Source organism: Etheostoma spectabile, chromosome 8, assembly GCF_008692095.1.
Source record: "Etheostoma spectabile isolate EspeVRDwgs_2016 chromosome 8, UIUC_Espe_1.0, whole genome shotgun sequence".
Taxonomy (NCBI): Eukaryota; Metazoa; Chordata; class Actinopteri; order Perciformes; family Percidae; genus Etheostoma; species Etheostoma spectabile.
Genome location: NC_045740.1, coordinates 4,985,650 through 5,009,049, shown reverse-complemented (window position 1 = coordinate 5,009,049; position 23,400 = coordinate 4,985,650). Strand labels below are relative to the sequence as shown.

The following is a 23,400-nucleotide window of genomic DNA, read 5'->3' as shown; positions in this document are numbered from 1 at the left end:
TTGACAGACATATTGTTCGTGGAATGTGGTAAACTGTACCTGCTGGTTTCTGTGGCTCATATGTTCATTTCCTAGTTTGCAGTCAGACGCAGTCATTTTGTGCACCAACCGGTTTTAAAGGATACTTGCAAGCTTTTGTGTAATGTAGGCTTTGCAAAATTAATTTCTCTTCACCACTAGAGATTTTCTTCTGTTCTTCTAATGTGACCTAACAGGTATGACTTTTCTTCTTACTGTAACTTAGCTAGGGTTAGGGGTGCACAATTTTGAAAATGTCACGATTTGATTCAATATCTATTTTTAGGCTCAAGATTTGATCTTTGGAATTCTATGAATCAATTTTGAATCTGTAGAGCTTGAATAACAATACAAATGTGAATCGATTTTTTTTTTGCACACAACTTTTTTTTGTAGAAAGCATTTTGTCATTTTTGTTCATAAAGAACACTTTTTCTACAAACTGCAAAAAAACTACAAACTGAATTCCTCTGCCCTTTATGTAGGTCATAATTACCACCTTGCTTTACAATTGGTCTAGTTTGTACAGAAGGGAAAATCAATCATGGTCTGTTAGAAACAAGTTCAGTGTCTCCTTTCCATCTCACTCTCTTCAAACACTTTCTAATGCTGCCTTTACCCTATATACAACTGCAATGCAGGTGATTCTGATTATCCAAAAGTCATGGAAGTTTGCTAATATAATCAAAGATCCTTCATACTAAAGATTTTGCGCATTTCAAGCATCTCCTATGGTATGAAACGCTACACACTTCCTGTCTCCTTAAAAGGAGTGGGCGCGTTTGAACGTTTAGTGAACGTCATGTGGATGAATGAAACGTTATATTTCAATAATTTATTAATGTGTTCTTTTGCTAACATTATATATTTACACAGCTAAAAGACACTTTTGGTAGGGGTTGGTGAAAATTGCAATAATATTGTATTGTGACAAAAGTGTTGTGAAGATGACGTATCGGGAGGCGTCTGGTGATTCCCACCCCTAATATTTAGCATCACAGAGATTAGTTTTGTCAGGGTGTTGATGTACGTTAGCTGACATTAGCTTCTCTGTGTTGCCATATCTCGCAGATTGATCCTGAGACAGAAACAAGTCTCAAACAAAGTTAATTGTCTCCTGATTTGTCCGAAAAAAAAAGGCTGTTCAGAAATGGGTCCAATATCTACTTTGGTGACTATAGGGCGAAAAGATGGCTCATAATCTGTGTTCACGTTCACTCCTATTGGAATCAATACACTCTGACCTGCCGCTGGTCTCCAAAAGAAGCGTGGCCGTGGCGGAGCCCACGTTACACAGATACAGGGAACTAGCTTGAAACGGGGCGTCTCAAGTTCCAAACCGTCTCTGCCTAGGTCTACTGCTGTACTCTAATCAACTATGTTGGAATGAATTGGGGACTAAAATTTACTGCGAAAATACTTTATTCCTCGATTTTTCATGCTAGACATGTTTGACTTTAAAAGGAAGATTGCTTTTTTTCTCCTGTTTGAAGTATGACCCATACTTCTCTTATGAAGGCAGTGAGTGCATACCTTGATTATGCATATTTCAGTTTAATGTGGCACACCTCAAACTACAATATAAGTCAGCTCTTCACCTACCCAGTGGAAGCCGTTACCAAAAAAGGTTGAAAATGTCCAAGAGTAGATTTCAACCAACTTCTAAGTTACTTTAGGCCTAATTAAAACCAAGCTAACCTTTGATAAGCTCTTGAACATCACTGTCTATTCAAGACTAGTTGAAGCTACTTCATAATACACATACAAAACACAGGTTTTTATTGTAAAATAAGTTTTAAAAAAAAATTGTTATTTACAGAACGGCATTTTGTTAGAAGAAAAATCAACAGTAGACCAGGTAGACTGCCTCTCATTAAGATAGGCAGTGGAACCGGGAGGCTGCAAGCCATTTGGGCTTTTCACCCTGGCAACTTGGCAGTGTGTCTTCTCTTCATTTGTGATATTGATGAAAAAAATATGAAGGTACAGCTGAGACCCAGAGAACAACATCAGTGTTTTAAGAGTGTCCCTCTATTGTTTAAAAAAACATGTTTTTTGGGCTTTATTTGACTGTTACCTCCCACTGAAATAATGTTGTTTTGCAGCTGAGTGGGATGCAGTTAGAATAAAATCCAACACCTTGAAATCTACAGTAAGAACATTTGTTCTCTCTCCAAACAGGGTGGCTTGTATTTTATAAAGCAAACAGATGTCTATATGTGGTGGTAAGATGGATTGTGACATTGACTATATTGGTCTATTCTGAACACTATCTATTGCATGCCTGTCTGACCTGGGAGAGGGATCCCTCTTATGTTGGTCTTCCTGAGGTTTCTTCCCTTTTTTTCCCTGTGAAAGTTTTTTTTCCCTTCCTTATCTGAATCAAGGGTCTAAAGATAGAGGGTGTCATATTCTGCAGTGATGTTCTTGTTATGTCTGTGTGGATAACTTTATACTGGGTAAAGAGAGAGCGCACAGTGACTATTCATAAATCTTTTTTACCCTTCACCTACAGTCTGAATAAGATCAGGGATTGAAGCAGCTTAGAATAGTAGCTCGCATCACTTTTTATGACAGGTAGAGGAGTTTAGTGACTGCTGGGTCTTGGAGTTGAGCAGCTGATTCCCTCTGTATTGAGCAGTTTGAAGTGATTCAGGCATGTTGAGTTTCCACATTTCATTTTGGAGGTTACCAGGGAACAGAAGACTGAAAGGAGACCTAGGTGGAGACCTGTGACTCAGTGGAGAGGCCACACCTGGGGATCCCCCAGAAGCAGCTGGAGGAACATAGTGACACTCTACCTTTACTTTGAGAGAAGAGAAAATGGAAGAATGAATTGATGTTATTTAGAAGGTTCTCATGAAAGCAATTTTTGACAATGCCTGGGCTGTGCGTGTATGTGCATCTGATTATCTATGAGACATATGCTGTTTTATTGAAATATGCTGTTTAGCACAGCCATTAGCACAATGAGTAGCACATCTATTTGTGCAGCAGAGAGATGAAAGGCACTTTGATCTGAATTATTTGGAGGTTTCCTCCTTTTGATTGAAGATATTTCCAAAAATTAAATGCAAGCTATACTTTGATCAAGGTTTAGTTTCTGACATTGTCTGATTGAGTTTTAAACAATTGTCTATTCTTTGATCTAACTAATCTCTGTGCCTCTGTGGGAATTAAATATGCATGAGAGTATGATTTGTGTAAAAAATGAAAATAAAACCTTTTCACCGCATGTTCATGTCAGAAGCCCCAATGTATGTTGTATGCTGTAGTTTATTCCCTTGTCTGATGCAACAATAGTATCCCAAATACTAGTCTTACATTTTGGCTTTGGTTTGCATTTGGCCTGGCAAAAAGACAAATCCAAAGATAAACCAGTATGTTTGCATGTTCTTACTTTCATCCAATAACATACTCAGTATCATAATTCATTAATATAACCACTATATGCATTTGACCAACATAACCATGTAACATGGGTAGCATGGTATTTTTTCACTAGAAAGCTGGATTAGTGTGGGCAGCACTCTTACGGCTGAAACTAAGCAAGGTGCTGAAATTTGGATATTTGCATGTGAGATAAGAGGTAGTTGACAGAAAAGAATGCTTTGGATTTGTGTCTGTCTATCTGTAAGCCTTCTCTTCTAAACAGATGAGTTTTAAGCAGTCAAGCAGCTGTGCTCACTAATCTATGTCTTTCTGATTTATTTGCATAGACTTACTGAGATCATCCAAGGCCTCCTATTATGTGGGGTTAATTGTTCATGCCTGATTTCATTCCCTCGCTCGTCTCCAGAATGGGCTTCTTCGTATCCTTTTCCAGCTGTTGGGGTAGCTGACTGTGCTGCTGAAAGTGAGAAATAAGCATTGAGATCAAGACCAGATGTCAGCCTGCGTGCTAATAGGGATTTTACTAACAAGTGTAATTACTGGTTTTACCCAGCAGAGGGCCTCAACGTTGCATGACATGGTCCATGGAAGAAACACTGTTTTAAAATTCTAAATTGACAATGGAAGAAACAAGGTCTGTGTTGCATCTGTCAATTTGATTCAGCGGAGGGTCTCGTTTATTCCAAATGTGATATATTATATATCTCACAGATTGCATTATTATTGTTTAAGTCGTCAATAGCTGGTACAACTGTTTTTATATCGGTGGATCTTCTGTCTATTTTTTTGCAGTTACACATCCGTAGTCAACTGAAAACATATCTCTCAAAGTCATATTGAAATATTTTTGTTTGAGTCGAGTGATGATATTGTTATATTTTGCACTGGTCAGTAGATAGTTTGTGTATCTTATGATTTTAGCCTTTGGAGGGCACTGTTGGATTTTGTCCATAACATCTAGCATCTCTAGGGACATTGTAATTATAATTACAAACTACACCCCATCAAAAGATGTATACTTCTGTTCCAGGATGTGTGAAATTAATTCATATCTGTGTGAGAGGTGTGGTTTACAGGATTTATGTTGTGCATTCTTCCTAACAGCACATTTTGTTTCTTTTTCTCGTCCTTCTTGCCCACACTTTGTGTACTTGTTGCATCATCAATCCAGATAAGAGGCACTTAAGTGCATGTCTCACTTAGGAAATAAAAAGCCTTGCCTCTGCCAAGAGTAGGTGGATAACCGGGTGCATTTTACCTCGAGGTGTTTACAGTCGAGTGTGTTGTCCAACAGGGACTCTTCCTACTGTCTTTCCGTTCACTCAATGCCTCTCACACAAGTGCAAACTCTATTTTTAATGAAACTTCCCAGTGCATGTGATGCATTAGAAACGTTTAATGCAGGTGTGTGTAGTTTCACCTTCCCTTAAGAAAAGTTGGCAGCACTTGTTCTCTAGCTTTTATTTTGTTGTTGCAGTTCAGTCAGCTAGGTTGAACCATTTAGCCAATTTACTCTCGGTCTCCCTCTCTCCTGTCTTTCCAAGTAATCCCCTACCTTCTTATAATCTATGTGCTTGTCAGCAAGTTGATTTATTGCCTTTGTGACCCCTTATAACTCTACATCTGACACATGCAGCTGTTGGTCATAGGGCTGTAACCAGGAGGGAACTGCAGCCGAGATATTTTACAGATTACAGATTTTCATGGCGCTTGTTTATATGAAACAATACCATTCCAATACAGTTGTTATGGATGAACTGGACCTGACTGTTAGGTTGTAGGCGTGCTGAGCTGTGAAGTAACAGAATTTAGACCTAGACAGAAGTAGCTTGTTGTTCTTCTCAGAGGATTTGAGTAATGCAGCTGCACCTACAAAAACATCAGCGGGTGACCTAAGGAGACACCCCTTGTGTAAGTGCTACAAATTTGGCCTCTTCCTCTGATGAGTCTGTTTTGTGTAGCAAATACAATTACGGGAAATACTTTAGCCTGTTTCAGAGATTATGTCCAAAACATTAGGTACAAATTAAATTCATGCAGATCAGAATTAGACTTTGTTGATCTGAATGAGGAATACGAGGGTAGATGACAAGAGGAAAAAAACATGAATGTACCCATTGAGTCGCTGACTCAGTTGACTGCCCTGCACTGAAAGCTGTCCTCAATTTGTCTGCTGTGCTATCGCCTGTTCACGCCTAGCCCTTGTTTTAGAGTGGCATTGATTGCCCCCATTTCAAATGTGGATGGGTATATGTGTTATAATAGACTGTCAAATGAGGATGTGGAAAAGTTTATTTGGCACATAGTTTGGGACGCACTAAGCCCCTTTATTCATATTTTTTTTACTAGCAGTACTCACAAGTTTTTTTGCAGCTTGCACTACAAATAGGCGAAAGGTACAGACTGGCAGCTCAATTGCATTTGAGGTACAAATACAGTAGTAAGTAAATCTCTTTGCACTTTTGAAGCCTGTTGACAGACAGTGATAGGCAAATATCTCAAATGCCATTATGAAGTTAAATGCATATGTCTCTCCCTGTGTGGAGCAATAATGTCCCATGACAGTGTTTTTCAAGTTCCCCACTGCTTCTCTGTGTACATCTGGGAGCTTGGATTAGACTTGCTGACGAGACAGCAGTTAGGTTGGAGTTTTGAAGCCGTAGCCAGTCCATTTATTCAAGGATCCAGCAATCAGTATGAGTGACGTCTGATTTGTTTGTTGTTGTTTCTGAACAAAAGTTTGTATTTTTTGGGGGTCTGGGTTTTTGGTCTGTACAGAACCTCCTGTGTTCTGTAAAGTTTTATCTTGTTGCTGATCCTTTGCTGTACCAGTTTGCTTGGTTTACCTAATACAGATTGTGCATTTAACAGAGTTAATGCGCAACAAAGATAACAATAAAAAAGATCACCAGAGGATAGGCTGTAGAACTGATAACTGGTAACATCATATGTTGCTTATTAAGGCACTTCTACTTCACATGACTGAAACTGTATATAAGAACTGGAATCAATGCTATCTACAATGTGTTTAGTCATCTGCTGCTTTCCTGAAGCCTGAAGATGATAATATGACAATTGACAGCACAGGATGATGTGTTTGCACTTATTGCCAGAGAGCACATCTGGTTAAAAAGGCCTGAGAAAGGTAAAATTATAATCACCAAATGTACATGTAATTGTATGGTAACACTCATGTCACAGTAAATTTCATGGTTACAGCCGCTGTGTCTTTTAGGTGTAAACAAATACTGTTTCTTGACCAATCCATTTTCTTCAATTTCTAACACGTATAACTTTCGGAAGTCATACACATTTATATAAACCTTCCTGTGGCTTTTGCTTTCTTTCTCTTTGTCTCTCTAAGTATCTTGTTCTGTCACTCATGGCTGACCCACTTCTGTTGGTCATCTTTTCTATAATCAGTTGGACCGATGTCTGAGTGAGGCAGTGCTGCCCCGTCTCTCTGCTCACGCTAGCAGCTATATTTGCCTGGGGACTGGAGGAACTAGAGCTTAACAGATCATTTATTGCATTTCATTACAGTGTCAGTTAAGTGATGCCAATCTCTCTGTTGATCTGGAATTAAAGTTATTTTCCTTCAGCTGCAATTGGGATTGTGGCTAACTACAGTGTGTCCATATCTTTGCCTGTTAAAGTTCTGGATGTTGGACCGATCAATAATGCCCATCACCCAGGGTGGTATTATTTGTTTGTGGCTGTTGTCGATTAAATTGGCTTTTGCTCCTATGTTGAGGGCACACACTCCTCTTTGTCACACACTCTGTCAGAGTGACACACACACTGCAAATAAAGTTGCAATGACATTATTGGTTTTTATCAGAAGTAGGCCAAAGCAGGAGCCTAGCCCTCTGGCAGGCCTACTAAGCATGCTCACCACTGCTGAAGGCTTGGTAGTGGATCAAAACCTTGATCTATTACTACTACCACCACTACATTTCTCTTGCTCTCTGTGTGTGAGTCTGGTACAGCACAGCCTCAATGAGCTATACAAAGAAGGAGACCACACAGGATGCAACTATGTTTTACTATTACTGTCGTTTTCATTATTGATTTTTTTGCTAATTATTTTTTGGTCTATAAAATGCTCAACACACTTTCCTAGAGCCCATTATCACAAGATAAATAAAATCAGTTCATTTAAAATGCAAAACAATGTAATGTTTGGCAACTTTGCTTGAAAAATGTCTTAAATGTTGAAATGGTTATCTAAATAGTTGCAGATTCATTTTATAATAGTTTTAGCTCTGTTTTATTTCAACAATTACAATTAAGACAAGACTAACTTGAAAAAGGAAGTCTGCAAGTGAGTTATGTTTGTCTTGTTGAGTGGATTTGTGGTATTTTGTAGGAGATTCAAAGAAGAAGAATAAAATCGAAGATGAGAGGTGATGATGGTGAGAGTGATAGAGACAGAATGAGGAGCCAGTTTAAATAGCCTGGCCAACCCATGTGGATAATATCAGTTAAGGTGACCCTTCCCATCACAACATGTTGCTAACATACAAGGACAGACAAAAACAGACAGCAGAAAGAAGAACACGGCCACAAGGCTGTCACTACGTTCTTTAGTCTTTTCATTTTCGCAATAATATTTTATAGTGACATAAGTTTTGTATAGTGGGCTGGGCCTCCATTTCCTCACATTCAAAAATCAAGCATTCACACTGCCTTCTTCAAACCTGCTTAATTAGTAGGTACCATGGAACTGGGGCACAGTGAGTATGTCTCTCAGTCAAACACTGTTTTAGTCTTCATTTTTAGAGCTTTATTGAAATATAAATACAGTAATTTTGTTCCTGTAGCACACATACACTTGTACTTCAAAGTGGGTATTAAGAACCAGCAGTGCCAGCTATAACAACGCAGAGAGAAATATAACATACATCCCTCCCTCAGGCCTCTACAATAGCCATTGCTGTAGTAGCTTACGCTACCTCTGAGTCTCACTCTCTCAACTCCTACAGTAATTGCACCTGTTGAAGCCATTCTGCAGCTGTGACTAACTAATTCAAAAGAAATTCTTTACCATTTCAGTTCTTTGTTCCCATTTATGTGCATTTGGACAATTACTTTGGTTTTCAAATAAGTGAGTGTCATAAAACCTCAGCCTTTTTATAGTGGGGTGATGGTGTTTTAGTCCTTGAACAGTTGAATAGTCTTCACTCAGTTCTTTAGCAATGAAGGAAGTAGTCGTGAAAGAAAAAGGGGTCGTTGGAGCCAGTAAATTGTTCTTGTGGCTGTGATCTGGTGCTGATCTGGAGTCATTCACTGAAAAGATAAAGTTATGATTGTTTAGAACAAAGTAAAATACAAAGTATTTTGTGAATGGCTACATAACCCATATTTTTACATGCAGATTACATTCACAGCATACGGGTTGTCTTTGCTCTATTGCTGTACTGTATATTTTAGACATTTGTGAGAGAGGAGCTTATTCTGCCTCTGAGGGCTAATCTCTATAATCAATCAGAAACTACAACATAATCTCATGACGGAAATTAGTTGATAGGAGTGATGATACATACTGTGCTTTGCTTCTTCATTGCTGTAGCATCATCAGTTTTGTAGTTGTCATGGAGGCTCAATGTGGATCTGGATGTGGTTGATGTTATTGGTCCATCAAATCAGCACCATTACCCACTCCCAACAGGCCTATTATGCCCCAAAACAGGAGTTAATACATTCATTAGGCTCACAATGAACTATGTGCACCTTGTTATGTGTCCTCTGTGGAAGCTGAAAGTGAATGTTGCCTGACTTATACTCCTCGGCTAGCTTTTATCTGGAGGAAGTGTGAGTGGACTTGAAAGGGTCTGTGTAGCACTATTGTGCTTCACCACTGCGAATAAGATGCCATGGTGTGTGCATTCAGTTATTTTAGTAGTGGCTTTTATGTCCAATGACTTGATTTTCTTATTATGCTCTGTAACTCAATGCGTTATTAAACAATTTATACTATGGCTATAAAGTAAGCCACCATGATGTTCTCATAGACCCTTTTCATATGAGAGAGATGCATATCTACTGAACTGGTCAACTGAATCTAATGTCAACCCATGTTTGACCCAGTTATTCCTTTCACAGGTTAAATTCCTTATCATTATCCATGTCGTGGGGTGTGTCATCAGGTCCAGTGGTGCATGGTAATCCATTTCTTTTGTACACTGGTTCTAAGTGCAAGTTTAGGGGCAATATTAGGGACCAGAGACCTAATTTCCAGTGCATGTGCAGTGTAAGAGTTGTAATGTATGCATAAGAACACCATATCCACCTTTCTCTGCTAGCCTCAGTGCTTAGCAGTTATATGACATACTTCAACAACTTTTTTTCACAGTTTTTCAGAGGACCCAGTACTGTACAACATACTTATCTTATCATTCTGCAAAACTGAAGCCCCACAGATTGATGTTGTACTTACCCAAAGGGTTTTGTGTTTATCCTCACTCCTTTATCCTCCACCATACATTATTCATGACCAAATAATTACCTCTGTGTTTGGTTACCTCACTGTCGTAAACACAAAGTTGACAGGCCGGTGCTGTCTGTTTTATGATCCGAGATGTAAAGCATCTATAAATACTTCTTGGGGGACTGGAGTTGGGAGCCTCTGCCTCTGATACTGAATTTAATGGATAAAGAAAGCCTCTCAGCAACAAGCAGTCATAAGTTGGCTGGACTGGGTGAAGGCTCATGCTAGAGCGCATTGCTATTGGTGTTTTGACGTGCAAAGTTTGGAATTTGTGACTGTCAGCGTTGCCAAGGCTCACAAAGCAGCCTGAGCAGTGAAGCGGGTCTGTCCGACCCCTCTCTTCTCTGCTGACCTTCTTTGATGTCATCCACCAGAGTCATTGTGCTTGAAAAACACTGTGGGTTCACTGATCTGCAGGCCTAATTTTCCTCCCACTCTTTTGCTTCCATCTTGGTGTACTGCCAGGACTGCACATTGCCCGTGCCTCCATATCTGTTCCTATACTTGTATGAGACCGATCCTAGAAGCAGCCTATTGATTTTCAATGCGTCATTAGCACAGTGATTTTTGGACTGCTCATGTAATTATGGTCAGTAGGGTGTTGTAATTCATGAGAGGATTCAGCTCTCTTAAACTTCCTGGCAGCCTGGGGGACTTTGAGTTTGACTTCCTCATTGATTGGCCCATTTTGTTAGCCTCTGCAAAATTAGCCACATTCCTTTTGATCTTTTTCTAATTAGTCTTTTCTTCAGTGTGCTAGTGTAAACACCTTTTCCTTTCATTATATCCCTCCAAAAAAGATATTTTGAAATGAGTCATGGATAAAAATGTTAAGAGCACTTGCTTATCTGCCATTTAATATGTTGACATTCTGTGCACTGTGAAGTACACTTCAAAATTAAACTTAAAAGAGTAATTTAAAATACTTTCATCTCTCTGTAGTCAAGGCAGAGAATAAAACCTGTCTTGTTCTGAGATTTCTCAATTCCCAACAATTGTCTCCATTGCAGAGACGGATAAATTAGCTAGAAGTCATTGTATTTCAAGTTATGTTTAATTTCAGAATTCACTTCACAAATAAAAATGACTATATTCGCATGCATGTTAATATTCATCGGATATTTGACCTCAACAAAGTCTTCTGTTGAGAATAAAAGTAATTTCCAATTCACTGATGTTACTGGAGTGACTAGATCCTGGTCTTTTGTCTGTGAATAATGACCACTCAGGCACCCAGGAGTCTGTTGTTATTTTTCAGCTCCATTTGTATGCACATAGCTAATTACTGGAGCGGAAGACACCCTCTTCCCCAAGACACTCATCCACCAATGCACCAAAAGGCTGGCCATTTCAGTCAATCTTCTCACTGGCTCCCTAAAGACAAGCTGGTAATGGAAGTGTTTATGCATGCATGTATTCTCGCGCTATCACTCAGTTGGAACAGAGGGCCCTGCAGAGTGCTGGCAAACTCTCAGATTTTGGGCCGTCTTCTTCACTATCTACCTCAGACTATTGTTGCCTGCAGCCACTGTACCTGCAGCTGTTCAGAACACCAGCAGGTAATAACCTGCACCTTAGTGACAAAGGAGAGAGCGTGGGAGTGTAGGTGGAAGAGGAAAGAGTCAGAGACGAGAGTGAGTGGGCAGGTAGGAGAGGATCCTCTGAGAGTGGATAAACATGTGAACACTTTGCGGTTCCCTCTGCCTTCCCATCTCTCTGTGACTCTGTGTGGGCAGTTAATGAGTCTGAAAGCTTCTCCTTGGCATCTGTCAGCTGAGAACCGGATGAAGCCTCTAGTGCAAACTGTAGTTGAAAAGAAATGCTTCATTGCTCCTTGATAATTGGTACAATGTACAGTGTAGGAGTTTTTTTTTTTATGTCTTTTTACTTCTGAGCTTCATCCATAGACTACCCTATGGATTCAGTTGCCCTGTTCTGTACTGCAAAGGACAACTGGTTTCTAGACACAAAAACATATTATGCAATTCAAGGTATGCATGCTTATAGAAACAACAGAACAGCATTAGCACAGCATGTTCTGCTATTCACACTTTGGATTTATAAAACTTTGTGCATGAAACAGTTTATATTTTCTATCTTTTTATATTCAAGGGGCAGGGACACAACATAACTCTTTGCTATAAAATCAAAACAAACTGGCCTGAAAACAAACGAGATGGGAGATGACTCATCACCATAATAAGCTTTGTAAAGGTAGTACTGCACATTGCAAGGCTATTGTACTGACTGCATTAGGTTGTACAGCTGTAGCTATTGTTCATAGTCTCTGTACCTACCTGTCACACACAGTGCATCGTTACTTTACTAGGCCTTGAGATTTGACGGCTAGACAGGAGTGGTGGAGCCAGACCACTCCGCTGTGATAACATCTGAGCTTGCCCATCATGTTATCCTTACTCTGTCATAAAGCCTAATGGTGTGTAGCCATAAAATGGAGTGTAGTTAAAGTTTTGAGTTGAGATGAAACAGAGTTTGTATGACCTTGGTATACAACACCCCCCCCCCAACAGATTCTCGGAACAGTAGTTAGGTATTCCACTTCTACTATTTGCCAGATGAGCTGGTGTGAGGACTATTTTTTCCACTATTAAGCCAGAGTTTGGCATGTTTCCAAATTTATAAAAAAGGAAATTACAACAAATAGCATACAGTTGTAATCAGAACAGAGGCTCAGCTGCTGGGTTAATCATGTGTAGTACTTTTGGTCTCCCCAAACAACATTTTTAGTCTTGAGGCCTACTTTGTGATTTTGAACCCAGCCTGAAAATGCATGCTGCGGCCTGTGATTGTGACATTAACTTTTTTTATCATTTTTTAAAAATTATTATTTTATAGCAAATGGCCCCAGGCTGACTTACAACGAGTAAGCAGTTAGGAACATTGTATAGAATACTTTGATAATACGCACGGTGTTGTAAGGATCAAGCCTGTGAAAGAAATGCACTTGTCTGTAACCACCCTGTCCTGTTTTTATAACAATGTGATGGGCTTCACAATGAAAATAAAAAAAATTTCATAAACATATCAACGTATCATAAACAAATACATGTTCTTCCATAAAATACATGGGCATGAATATAGACACCCCTATATTAAATTCCCATAGAAGCAGGCAGATTTTTAATTTTAAAGGCCAGTATACAATGCATCCTGAGAAAATATCATTGGTCTTTAGATTTAAAATAACCCAACATCATCACATACCTTTCACCATACCTGGAGAATGGCATGGGGTACTTTCCATAAAATAATCTCTCAATGCAAATCAAACCAGCTATTAAGCTGACTGAAATAACACCACACTGGTGAAGGGTATGTGATGATGTGGGGATCCATGAAATAACTGGCCTTTTAAAAATTAAAAATCTGCCAGCTTCTATGGGAATTTAATATAGGGGTGTCTATACAGTACTCATGCCCCCTGTATTTTAAGGAAGAACATTTATTTATTCACAATACATTATTTAATCACAAAGAAAACTGGTGTCCTTAAAGGTTGGCGTTTTCCTCATTTAGTAATTAAGGCAATAACAACATACATTTCCAAAAGATGACTTTAATTCTTATTTTTAGTACATTTAAGCAGGGTTTCCTATACTTATGAGCAGCACTGCATTTGAACACTGAAAGCAAACTATTGATTCAGTTATCCTGGGATTAAAAAAAATGTGGCATGTGTGTGTTGCTCTCATGTGGCAACACACACAGATGGCTAAACAGCTTGCTTTGACTTTCCCCTCTGACACCTTTTTGTGGCCGTTGGAGCACAAGCTCCTTATTCACCACAGATTCATATTTCATGGATTGGGTCACTAAATATATCACATATCCTCCAGATACTCATTCCCATTTCTCTCTGCTTTCTCTTGGGGGTATGGTGCCAATGTTGTGCCCCAGGTGGTGGCCATATCCCCTGGCTCCAGGCCCCAGCATGTGAGGCCCTCCCCGGAGGACCAAGGATAGTAAAAGGACTGAATTTTTTAGTGTAACCCCCCTCCCTTCCACGCTTTTCTAATGGAAGCATGATGCATTATTTATGTAGTAGAGCTGGTCAACATATTATTGATGGTGTTGATAAATGTAATGCCTCTGGGTGTTTTACACCCACAAAAATGCAGTCAGTATTTGTGTTCAGTTTTTGTTAAAATATATTGTCTTTGAGAGCTACAGTACACTCTTAGGAAATCACTGAAAGAAAGAAAGAGAAAAATACCTACTAAAGAGCGTATTGACGGTCTCTGGGTGTCTTCCTGCACCATTGACTACACCCAGCAGGTTGATGAGTGGAGCTGTTTGGCTTCTAGGTTGGGGCCGAGGTCATTATCCGGTCTTTCATGTCCTCAATAGCTGCAAGCTCCCTGCTGAACCTACTTATTCAGTTCTTTCTCTCACTTCATCCTATTGAAACTAAAAAGCTTTAATCCGATAGCGTAGCTCCAGTAACTTGAGTGGACACGAGGGGACAGCTAAGATACAGTATTACAATTTCTTCAACTGTGGCCACAATGTTTTGCAACAAAAGTTCACCACAACTTCATGGGGATGATTCAAATACTTTCATGATTAGCCTTTTAAACCCCAGCGCAGCCGTAGCTCATTTTTCAACATGCCCCTTTGTCAGGACTTGTTGAAGAATGAGCTGAGGGAGGTGCAGCTATTCACATTCATATAAGGAGGCAAATGCCAGAAATAACAGCTCACTGAGGAAATAAAGCTCAAATTCAATTAGGGCTAGGCCTGTGTGTTATATTATTGACCTGCCTGGGAACAATCCCAAATAAACAGCGGAACAACTTTAAATCTGGGATATGGTGTCACTTTAGTTATTCCATGTGGTTTTGAAATATAGCACTTACAGCTAGAGGGTCCCATGTTTTTTCCATGCATTTCTTCCACGTGTGGAAGAGTTTTCATGTAAAGAATAAGTCCTGCGCGACTACTGTAGAGGAAAGTAAGGACGTGTTTTTCTATTCATGTCACCAGGACACCATCATCACACTGTAGCTGCTCTCTCTCTCTCTCTCTCTCTCTCTCTCTCTCTCTCTCTCTCTCTCTCTCTCTCTGTGTGTTTGCGTGCGTGCGTGCGCGTACATCCTCTGTTCGCTCGGTTTGTAATTGTGCTAGGAGGGAAGAATAAAAGCGCTGCTGGCCACCTTGCTTTCTTTACATCCGGACCGTGACATCATCGCCTCTCGGGTTTCAGCGTGTCTCTACTACGGGCGCACGCGGCGCAGCAGTCTGCGCGAGTGCTCCTGCCCCGCGAGCCCAGCAGCAGCGGACTGAGCACACTTCACAACACACGCTTCTTCAAAGTACAAGAAACTCTCAGCTCGTTACATCTGACGTTCACATTTGGATACAACGGTTACTTGTATACCCTGCACGTTTGACTTCACCGCTCTTGTTTGACTGCTTGGACATTTATGGAAGCTGTTCATTGTAAGTAAAAACCTGCAGTGCTGTCGACGTGTGCGACATACATTACACTAAATACATTGAGTGGGATTTGCTCCAAACCCGATAATGATTGAGGGGTTTTGGATGTTTAAGGTAAAGGGCTATTTGATGGATGCAGCTGCTGTGGTTGCCTCCTTCTGTATTGCAGTTCTAACCAGCTTCCAGTCAGCGTTTTGTTCTTCACATGGCTGTATGTGCAAACACCGTTCTTTGCACTGGACAGCACCACACACTGAGACCGTAGTTTGTCAGGCTTTTGTCAAAGCAGAGGTTCCTTGATTAAAAAAAGGATTCCCTATACTCAGAGTTTACCTAGTAGTATAAATGCTACTCAATGAGGACCGTTTTTTTGTGTTCTCTTCTGTAATTAGTTGCAGATTTAAAACAAATATTTATTATTTGTTCTTTTCCCTCATAACAGAAATAGTGCATGTTTGTTGTAATAAGCACCTCTTTCCTACCCTACTTTGGACCTGCAATGCCAAAAGTAAATTACAAATAAAATATTACATTTTTATCTTTCATAGTTTTAGAAATTCACATTCTGTTATCCAGTTAATTCTGAGCCACAGGAGTTTTGAGTTGCACAACAGTGAAAACAAACCCCTTGAGGGAAGATACTTTAGATTTTTTGACCATTACTTTACTGTAAGCAGTCTTGAAGGGCCACTGTTTGTCCTCGTTGACTCTATTCAATTAATATGCATCAGATATATGGTTCTGGATGAGATTTATAATTATACCCTTGCTCACTATGTTTTCTGCAGTGACCTAGACTATGTCCTTTCTATAATAACCAATGTAGACCAGATCACATCAACTAGATCAGCTGAGCAACATGCATTTTTTATTGTATTTGCTTTTTTGATCGTGTGGTTGCCAGAATTTTTATAAACAGACAGGGAGCCGTTGAACTAGTTTGTCAGGAGTTTGTGTTTTTAGGCATGTTATCTGTTCTTTGTTGAACTCAATTTGTCGAGCATGCACACACATCATCTATAAAGCTAGCCACTATTTTTGTGTTTGCATATAAACGTATGGCAACAAAACGTATATCGTGGCTTGTGGTCAAGATCCTCTCTGTATAGTCTGACTGATTAAATACTAAGTGGTTGTTTGCAAACACCAGTTGTTTGAAATGTCTAACTAATATCCCATGTATTAACAGTATTACATATATGTCATACATGTAGTATAGTGTGGTTTAGCACTTTTGTTTTGTTGCTATCACTGTACAAAGCCAAAAGATTAGGATAAAGGAGAGACGGAACAGCTATGCTGTACTTATTCTCTTTTCCCATGATCTCATTCAGTGACCATTGTCCCCGATGTTCAGTGTTTTCCTACAGACTTGGAGTCATCGGTGTTTCAGAAATGTTCCCTACAGACAGAATTTATTTGTGTTGTTCAGCCTGGGGGTGGGATGCTCCTTCATCAAACCCTTGAGTTGATTGAAAAACATAATTGCAATCACAAAGAAACTTCTTTTAAGGAAGTCAATTGACCAATATATTTGATTTCACATCCAATGAATGTTTACATCTCTTTTGCAGACCTTTTAGCTGGATAGACTGTTAAGAAATATTCAATAAAAAATCTTGGATAGAGCAAATTTATTAAGATGATCCATTCAACTAAATTGTATCAATGGGAGACACTTATTAGTAAAGAGCAGCTTAGCAGTAATGGAGATATACAGATGCCCTGTTATTGGCTGCTAGTCCAGCCCCAGCACCCACTGAGCAGAAGACATCTGGCGTGGCTGTGGCTCAGGTGGTAGAGCTACCAATCGGAAGGTTCGTCGTTCGATACCTGGCCCTGCAGTCCCATGTCAAAGTGTCCTTGGTTCTGGTTCCATATTGTGTTCCTCCCGATTGCGTGTGCCATCGGTGTGTTTATGTGTGTGAATGTTTATCTAACAAGCAGCTGACACCTTGTACGGCAGCCTCGACCACCAGTGTATGAATGTGTGTGAATTGTGAAGGGTCCAGTACTATGTAAAAGCACTTTGAGTAGTCTAGAAGACTAGAAAAGTGCTATAGAAAATGCAGTCCATTCGCATCAAGGGGAGAGGAGGGTGTAGCTGCATTTGATTTCAGGCTTTGAGTCATGAGAGATAAATGGTAAAAAGCTGCAGAGAGATGTCCTGATGCTCTGGCGGTCATATACACTCCTGAAACCGGAATAAACACCTTAAACCAATTGTTACTTCCCACTTCTTGCTTTTAGTCTAGTCTTTAACAGTATAAATCAAAGTTGAGGGTAATGTTTTTAAACATTTTTCCCTTCTTTAAAAATGCTAGTCAAGCCTGCAACTTCACAGCTTTTCATCCATGTATGTCTTTAAGAATATGACCTTGATAAGAAGAGTCTGGTTACTATCTTGGGTGATACTGCTCTTTGTCCTGCAATTGACCTACATCGCAACACAGTATGGATGTGACGTCTATCTCACTTTCAGGACTTGACATCACAGATATCAGTGTTTTTTTTATACAGTACTTTTGACAGACTGCCTTTGTGTTTCCTCCATGTGCTTTATCTGCTAAGAAAGTTGTATTGAATGCTAGCATGCTTTTGTCTTTAATGAAGCCTGAAATTGAACATTGAATGGTTAACTAAGGGAGTTTTACAGACACTGAAATGCTAATGTAATGTTTGGAATTTCTGTTTCATAAAAATACCTTTTTAAGGAACCAATCCTTTCGTCTACTGAAGAACAGTTGTATCACGTTGGCCTCTGGTCAGAAGGCCACAATGAGGCTTGGTTTTACATCACTGCAATACACTGCAGTTGAACTTCTTGAATTTTCTCCATAATACATAATTTCACTTCTTTCACTTTTCAATGTTGTATTTTTCCTTTTAGAAGGCAGCTTGTTTCCATGACTCCAAAATATTCTTGAGTTGCCCGTTCAGCTCCTGACACACTTTGTCACAGCTGCTTTGAGGGGGCTGCTAATTGAATTGTTTGAACAAAATCTGTTTTGTAGCCCCAAAGAGCAGCTGTTTTCCGTGGTTAAGAAAAAAGGTCTAAGGTGAAAGTAAAGCTTAACAGGCTGGCTATGTTATCAGCAGTGATTTTGGTGTGATGCAAGTTTTCCACAACATTACCTTAAAGATATTTATTAAGGACATTACAGTAGTCCAGGTATTACCATTTTGTGACAGAACATTGCTTCATGTGGCCACTCTGCATTTCATAGACCTCTCGGGGACTGCAAAGCCCCTGTTTTGTCTTTTATCTTGCTTCCCCCCCTACACACACACACACACACACACACACACACGCACACGCACACACGCCCACTTACAAACTGCCTATTTTGCTGGTTCTGCTCAGCTTTTGTGACAAGGGCTATTCATACCTCAATGTCAATGAGGTATTGAGGAGTTCCACTGCAACCAATTATTTTTTTATGCTAGTTAAGAATACTCACCTGATAATGTGAAAAAGCTTTATTCAATAGTCATTGGCCTTGCCTAAATTTGTGTCCAAGTTCCTTCCTGGGTAATAGGATTACATTTATGAGCATTACCAAGAGAATTAATTATCGCTTAAAGGCTCTGTTTGGTGATTTGCAGTTGGATTTGTTAAAGAGACTAAGACATTTTCCTGGCATTTAAAAAGTATCTATAACTGTGTGTGATCTTGACAATGTTGGTACATGCACTTAGTTTTAAATGTCAGCTAATAGTCACATGTGTAAATGCAGAGTTATATGTGAGAACATGGATATGGGCTAAGGTAGCCAGAGCCAAAATGTGTACCATGCAGTCTAGTTTAAATGAGATGGCATGATTTCACTAGCTCAGCACTGCTAGGATAAGGGTGTGATCCTACTAGGCAATGTGTAAAATCTTCTCACCTATGCTACTGTGAGGGCTGTGATTGAAGCATCTACTGGATTGACTATGTGTCAGCTCATTAGATCATATCCTGAGGAAATAAGGCTGGATTGCTTGATTGCTTGATTTGCTTGATTTGCCATACAATAAAGTGTAGGTTCTTTTCCATTTTCTTACTAAGTATCAGTGTCGAAGTTGCCTAGTTGTAATTTAAAAGCTATTTTCCTTAAATTCCCCTGTATCCAAATTAGCTACAGCAGTTCAGACTCTTTATGATAACTCTTCATGTTAACTTTTTTTTTTTAATAAAACACAGAATGAGGAAGTTCCCTCGAGTGTTTACACTTCCTCCACATTGAAAAGGAATGACAAAACAAATGACCACAAGTAGTGTTTTTATTTTTTTCTTCCATCTTCTATTTGGCCTGTTGGCTGTAATGATAATAGTAACCCCTATTGTAACTTTTTTCAAATGCCACGTCTCTTATTTGACCTAAGTTTTCTTATCTAGTTCTTCTCCTCCTTACTTTCAAATAAATAGAAAGGTTAATGAAGATATGTTTTGAGTATGGCAATCATTTTAGAACTTCAACAGAAACAACTTTTGAACTGTTGAATGAACCGCTAAGATATTTTCTCAGTGAAAATGGTCCAAAATTAGCAGTAAATGGCTGTTTTTGGCTTCTCAGACATAAATAAGATGGAATGCTAAACAAAATGTTTGCCCCCCACCTCATCTCTTTAAAAGTGTATCAAGCAGAGATGTGAACTGCAGGTTTGGTTCCGAAGTAAAATAATTACATAAAGGAGCTTCTAGTGTGGGCCCCAACTCTGGTGTTATAACCCAACAAAATGTTGTCAAAACTCATAAAGACCTTTTCTCTTCTCTCTGATATAAAGATCCTTTTTGGAGCCCCTCATTTGTTTGTTGTTAAACTGTAGAAGAGGAGTGAGGGATCAAAGACCCACCCAGAACAATAAAAGCTAATCCTGTGGAGTGTTGACCCCCAGACCTTAAGCTCTTCATTACTGCAGCTCACTGATAATTATTGTGGACAGGACAGTCCTGATTTGCCCAACCCTCCCCACTACAGGGTGGTCAGCTCTCACTGCCAGTCTTAGTTCCTCACTTCCATATATCTGAAGTCAAGAGGCAAGGAACTTTCTGGTACCCTTTACCCACCCAATAAACCACCATATCCCTCTGGAAAACAAGAACAACTCTTAAACTTAAGGTAAGATTTATAAAACTTTTTATCATATTTGCTGAAACTGACCCTATGTTCAAGTAGAACTACATAAAGCAGATAATAATAATAATAATAATTATTATTATTATTTATTTATTTATTTATTTTTAAATCTGGCTCCTCTGACACCACCTACAGCCTGTAGTGCAATTTGCTAAAATCCACAGCTCCCTGTTCAGATCCTCCAATCAGGGCCGGGGGTGGGGGCTGTACGCGTGACAGTCACTGCTCATGCACACACACTAGGCTCGTTCGAGATGAGCCAGGTCTGCGCAGAATCGATGCACCGGCGATCGGCGCCGTTGCATGCCGGTTAGATTTGTCCGACTTGATCCCGACTTGCTCTACGTCATGCACACGTGGGCAACGGAAACTCCACGAGAGCAAGGCGGCCGCAGTTCTGAGACGCAGCGGCGCAGTTGCTTTCACCGACTGCAAGAGCCAGGCGGACCCAGGCGGACCCAGCATGCTGGGAAACGCCGGCTTCTCAGCTGATTTAACACCTGATTGGTTTACAACATGATACGTTTTATATAAACTTTTTATTGTTTTTGAATCGGAGCGATTTTAATGCATTTGTCTGATTTAAAGACTTATTCTGTCCAGAACACATGTTGTGAGGCTGATAGTTAAGTTTAGAAGTCAAAGAGATAAATCCGTTCAGATCACGGATCATTTCCAGTCTGTTGTTCATTAAAATCAGCAACAGGTCGCATGTAGAGCACTTTGCCAGCTACTCTGTCATAATTAAAACAACTGGAGACTGTGTACCAGCTGATGTGTGGGTCTGATTATATTTTGTTAAATCGGAATCGCACCACAGTGTTTTCATCACTTCCTGTCCAGCCTGAAGGCGGCTGGAATCGGCTGGAAACTGTCCGACTTTACCGCAGCTTTTTGTCACCGCCCCCCGCTGCTGCCGCCTGCTCTCGTCCACTTTACAGGCGAGGCGCAGTTCATCTCGAACGAGCCTATTCATTGTCCCTTGTGGGGGTGGAGCTTAGGAGACCGTTTCAGCGGAAAGGGGGGAGGGACTGAAAAGTTATTGATGTTCAAATGTTTTGGCTAAGTCCTGGATCCTTGCAATCATACCTACAGCACCTTTAACTGAAGAGAATACAATGTTTTTGTCTTCTATTGAAGCATAAGCATTACCATAAGCTCCCACATCTCCTTAGCCCTGTAATTTTATGCTAACTTCATCTTGATTGTAGTGACCACAGACCACATCCTCCAGAGCATGTGTGACCATTACAAATGATGTTTTAAGCTAAGATTAGCTGGCGGAAGTATTTTGAAAAACATATTTGCCCAAAAAGAGATTTTGAGCTTGTAGTTAATTTAGATGCAACAATGGCTGCTATCATCAACTTTGATTATATTATCATCTAGTAATGTTTTTTTAGAGGGCCCTTATGTTGTGTGCGCACAACCCACATATTCTAACAATTGTTTTGCAGTATAATCCTCTCATATTTGCAATCAGCTATTGATGATAGTGTAACGCTAGTGATTGTTAGCGTTAACTGGTAACTCTTTGTTACTACATACAATACGCTCGGGGCGTGGATAGAGTAAGGGCACAGAGACAGCTTCGACTGTGTAACTTGGTCCACTTTTTAATCACATTTCCTCCAGTGTCAAACAACTCAAGACTCAAAACAAAACATTCTTCAGCATCTCATCATATCCCTCTGCCAACCTGTTATTGAATAACAGGCAGGGTACAACATGTTAGATGGCTCCCTTGTTAACTAAATGGAACAGAATACACTATGAAGCTACAATTGATGGAAATATGTGACTTATTTCAGTAACCCTAATAAAAGGTCATCTGTTAACTAAATATTAACAAAATGAATCTCATCTTACATTCTTCCTTTTCTTCAGATGAAATCATTTTACAATAGCTTGATAATGTGGGGGCACACCAAACTAATTTTGAATAGTATCCGTATCTGCAATGTGGGATGCTTTCATTCTTTTTCACAGCATCATCAAGTCTGTCACAGTGGCATGCTAAATGTCACTACAATACAATATGAATATGATAATAAAATAGCTTAAAGAGTACTTCAAAGAAGACAACCATGCATTTTCATGGGCTACTTTTGTAGGTTGTCCAAAAGGAGATTTATCTACTGAACAGGAAATGTGTACTGCTGTTACCCTGCCGTTTTTGGCCTACACACAACCACAAACATTGTGTTACTTCATTGCACTCATGTTGTCCTCTGAGGTTTAAGAACTCCTTGTCCTCCTTCACATGTATTATTGGGAAGGATTTGAACGTTCTCAAATAGCTTCTGTCCGTATAGATATATGAGCTCTTTGATGTGACTCAACCCCCTTTTTAAAAACATTAACCTCGCACATGTTTCAGTCAACACATGTGCAAAAACATTGTGAACATCAGGAGGGTCTTTTCATTTTATAGGTGTAACCCTAAGACTCTTGATCCACTTTATTTTGAAGGTGATATTTAACTAATAGATTTAAACACTTTTATTTAGCCCATATCATTTACAATATCTTTTATATCAGGTGTATCTGCTTCTAGCCTACAAACGGATAAAACTGTTTCAGTTGATTGAAGTCAAACATTAATTTTCTTTAAAATTAATTTGATGTGACACTTTATTGATTTTTTACAGGGTAAATTATCCTTACATTATGTCTGCCCATTTCACATGGAGGTCAGTGGGTAGAGTGCGAGAGAGAGCTTTAGTAGTTATTGTCATTGAGATAGTCAGTTCATTAAACAGTTATCAAATAGCCATGCAATAAGAAAGTACATTTCCAAATTTGTGTGATCCCAAAGATTAGGTTACTCGATAAAAGAAGACCTACCTACCAAAGTGGATATTGTAGAGGGATTTCCTTTACATACTGTAGATAGAAGGTATCAAACACTTTTCTCTC

At 39.5% G+C, this 23,400-nt stretch overlaps 1 protein-coding gene across 24 annotated transcripts in view; it reads left to right on the top strand.

Annotated features, from left to right (window-relative positions):
* LOC116694202 (pleckstrin homology domain-containing family A member 5) overlaps nucleotides 1–23,400 on the top strand; it is a 79,368-nt gene that overhangs the window by 17,774 nt on the left and 38,194 nt on the right. The window contains exon 4 of one of the 24 annotated variants that reach the window (XM_032523784.1): nucleotides 2,706–3,207. The exons of 21 other annotated variants lie outside the window; for them this stretch is intronic. In XM_032523784.1, the coding sequence (XP_032379675.1) occupies nucleotides 2,706–2,754 (49 nt within the window). In that variant the 3' untranslated portion in view covers nucleotides 2,755–3,207. Of the gene's footprint in view, nucleotides 1–2,705; nucleotides 3,208–15,026; nucleotides 15,362–23,400 lie in introns of those variants that run through there. 2 more of the 24 variants (XM_032523775.1, XM_032523779.1) reach the window with 2 other exon arrangements.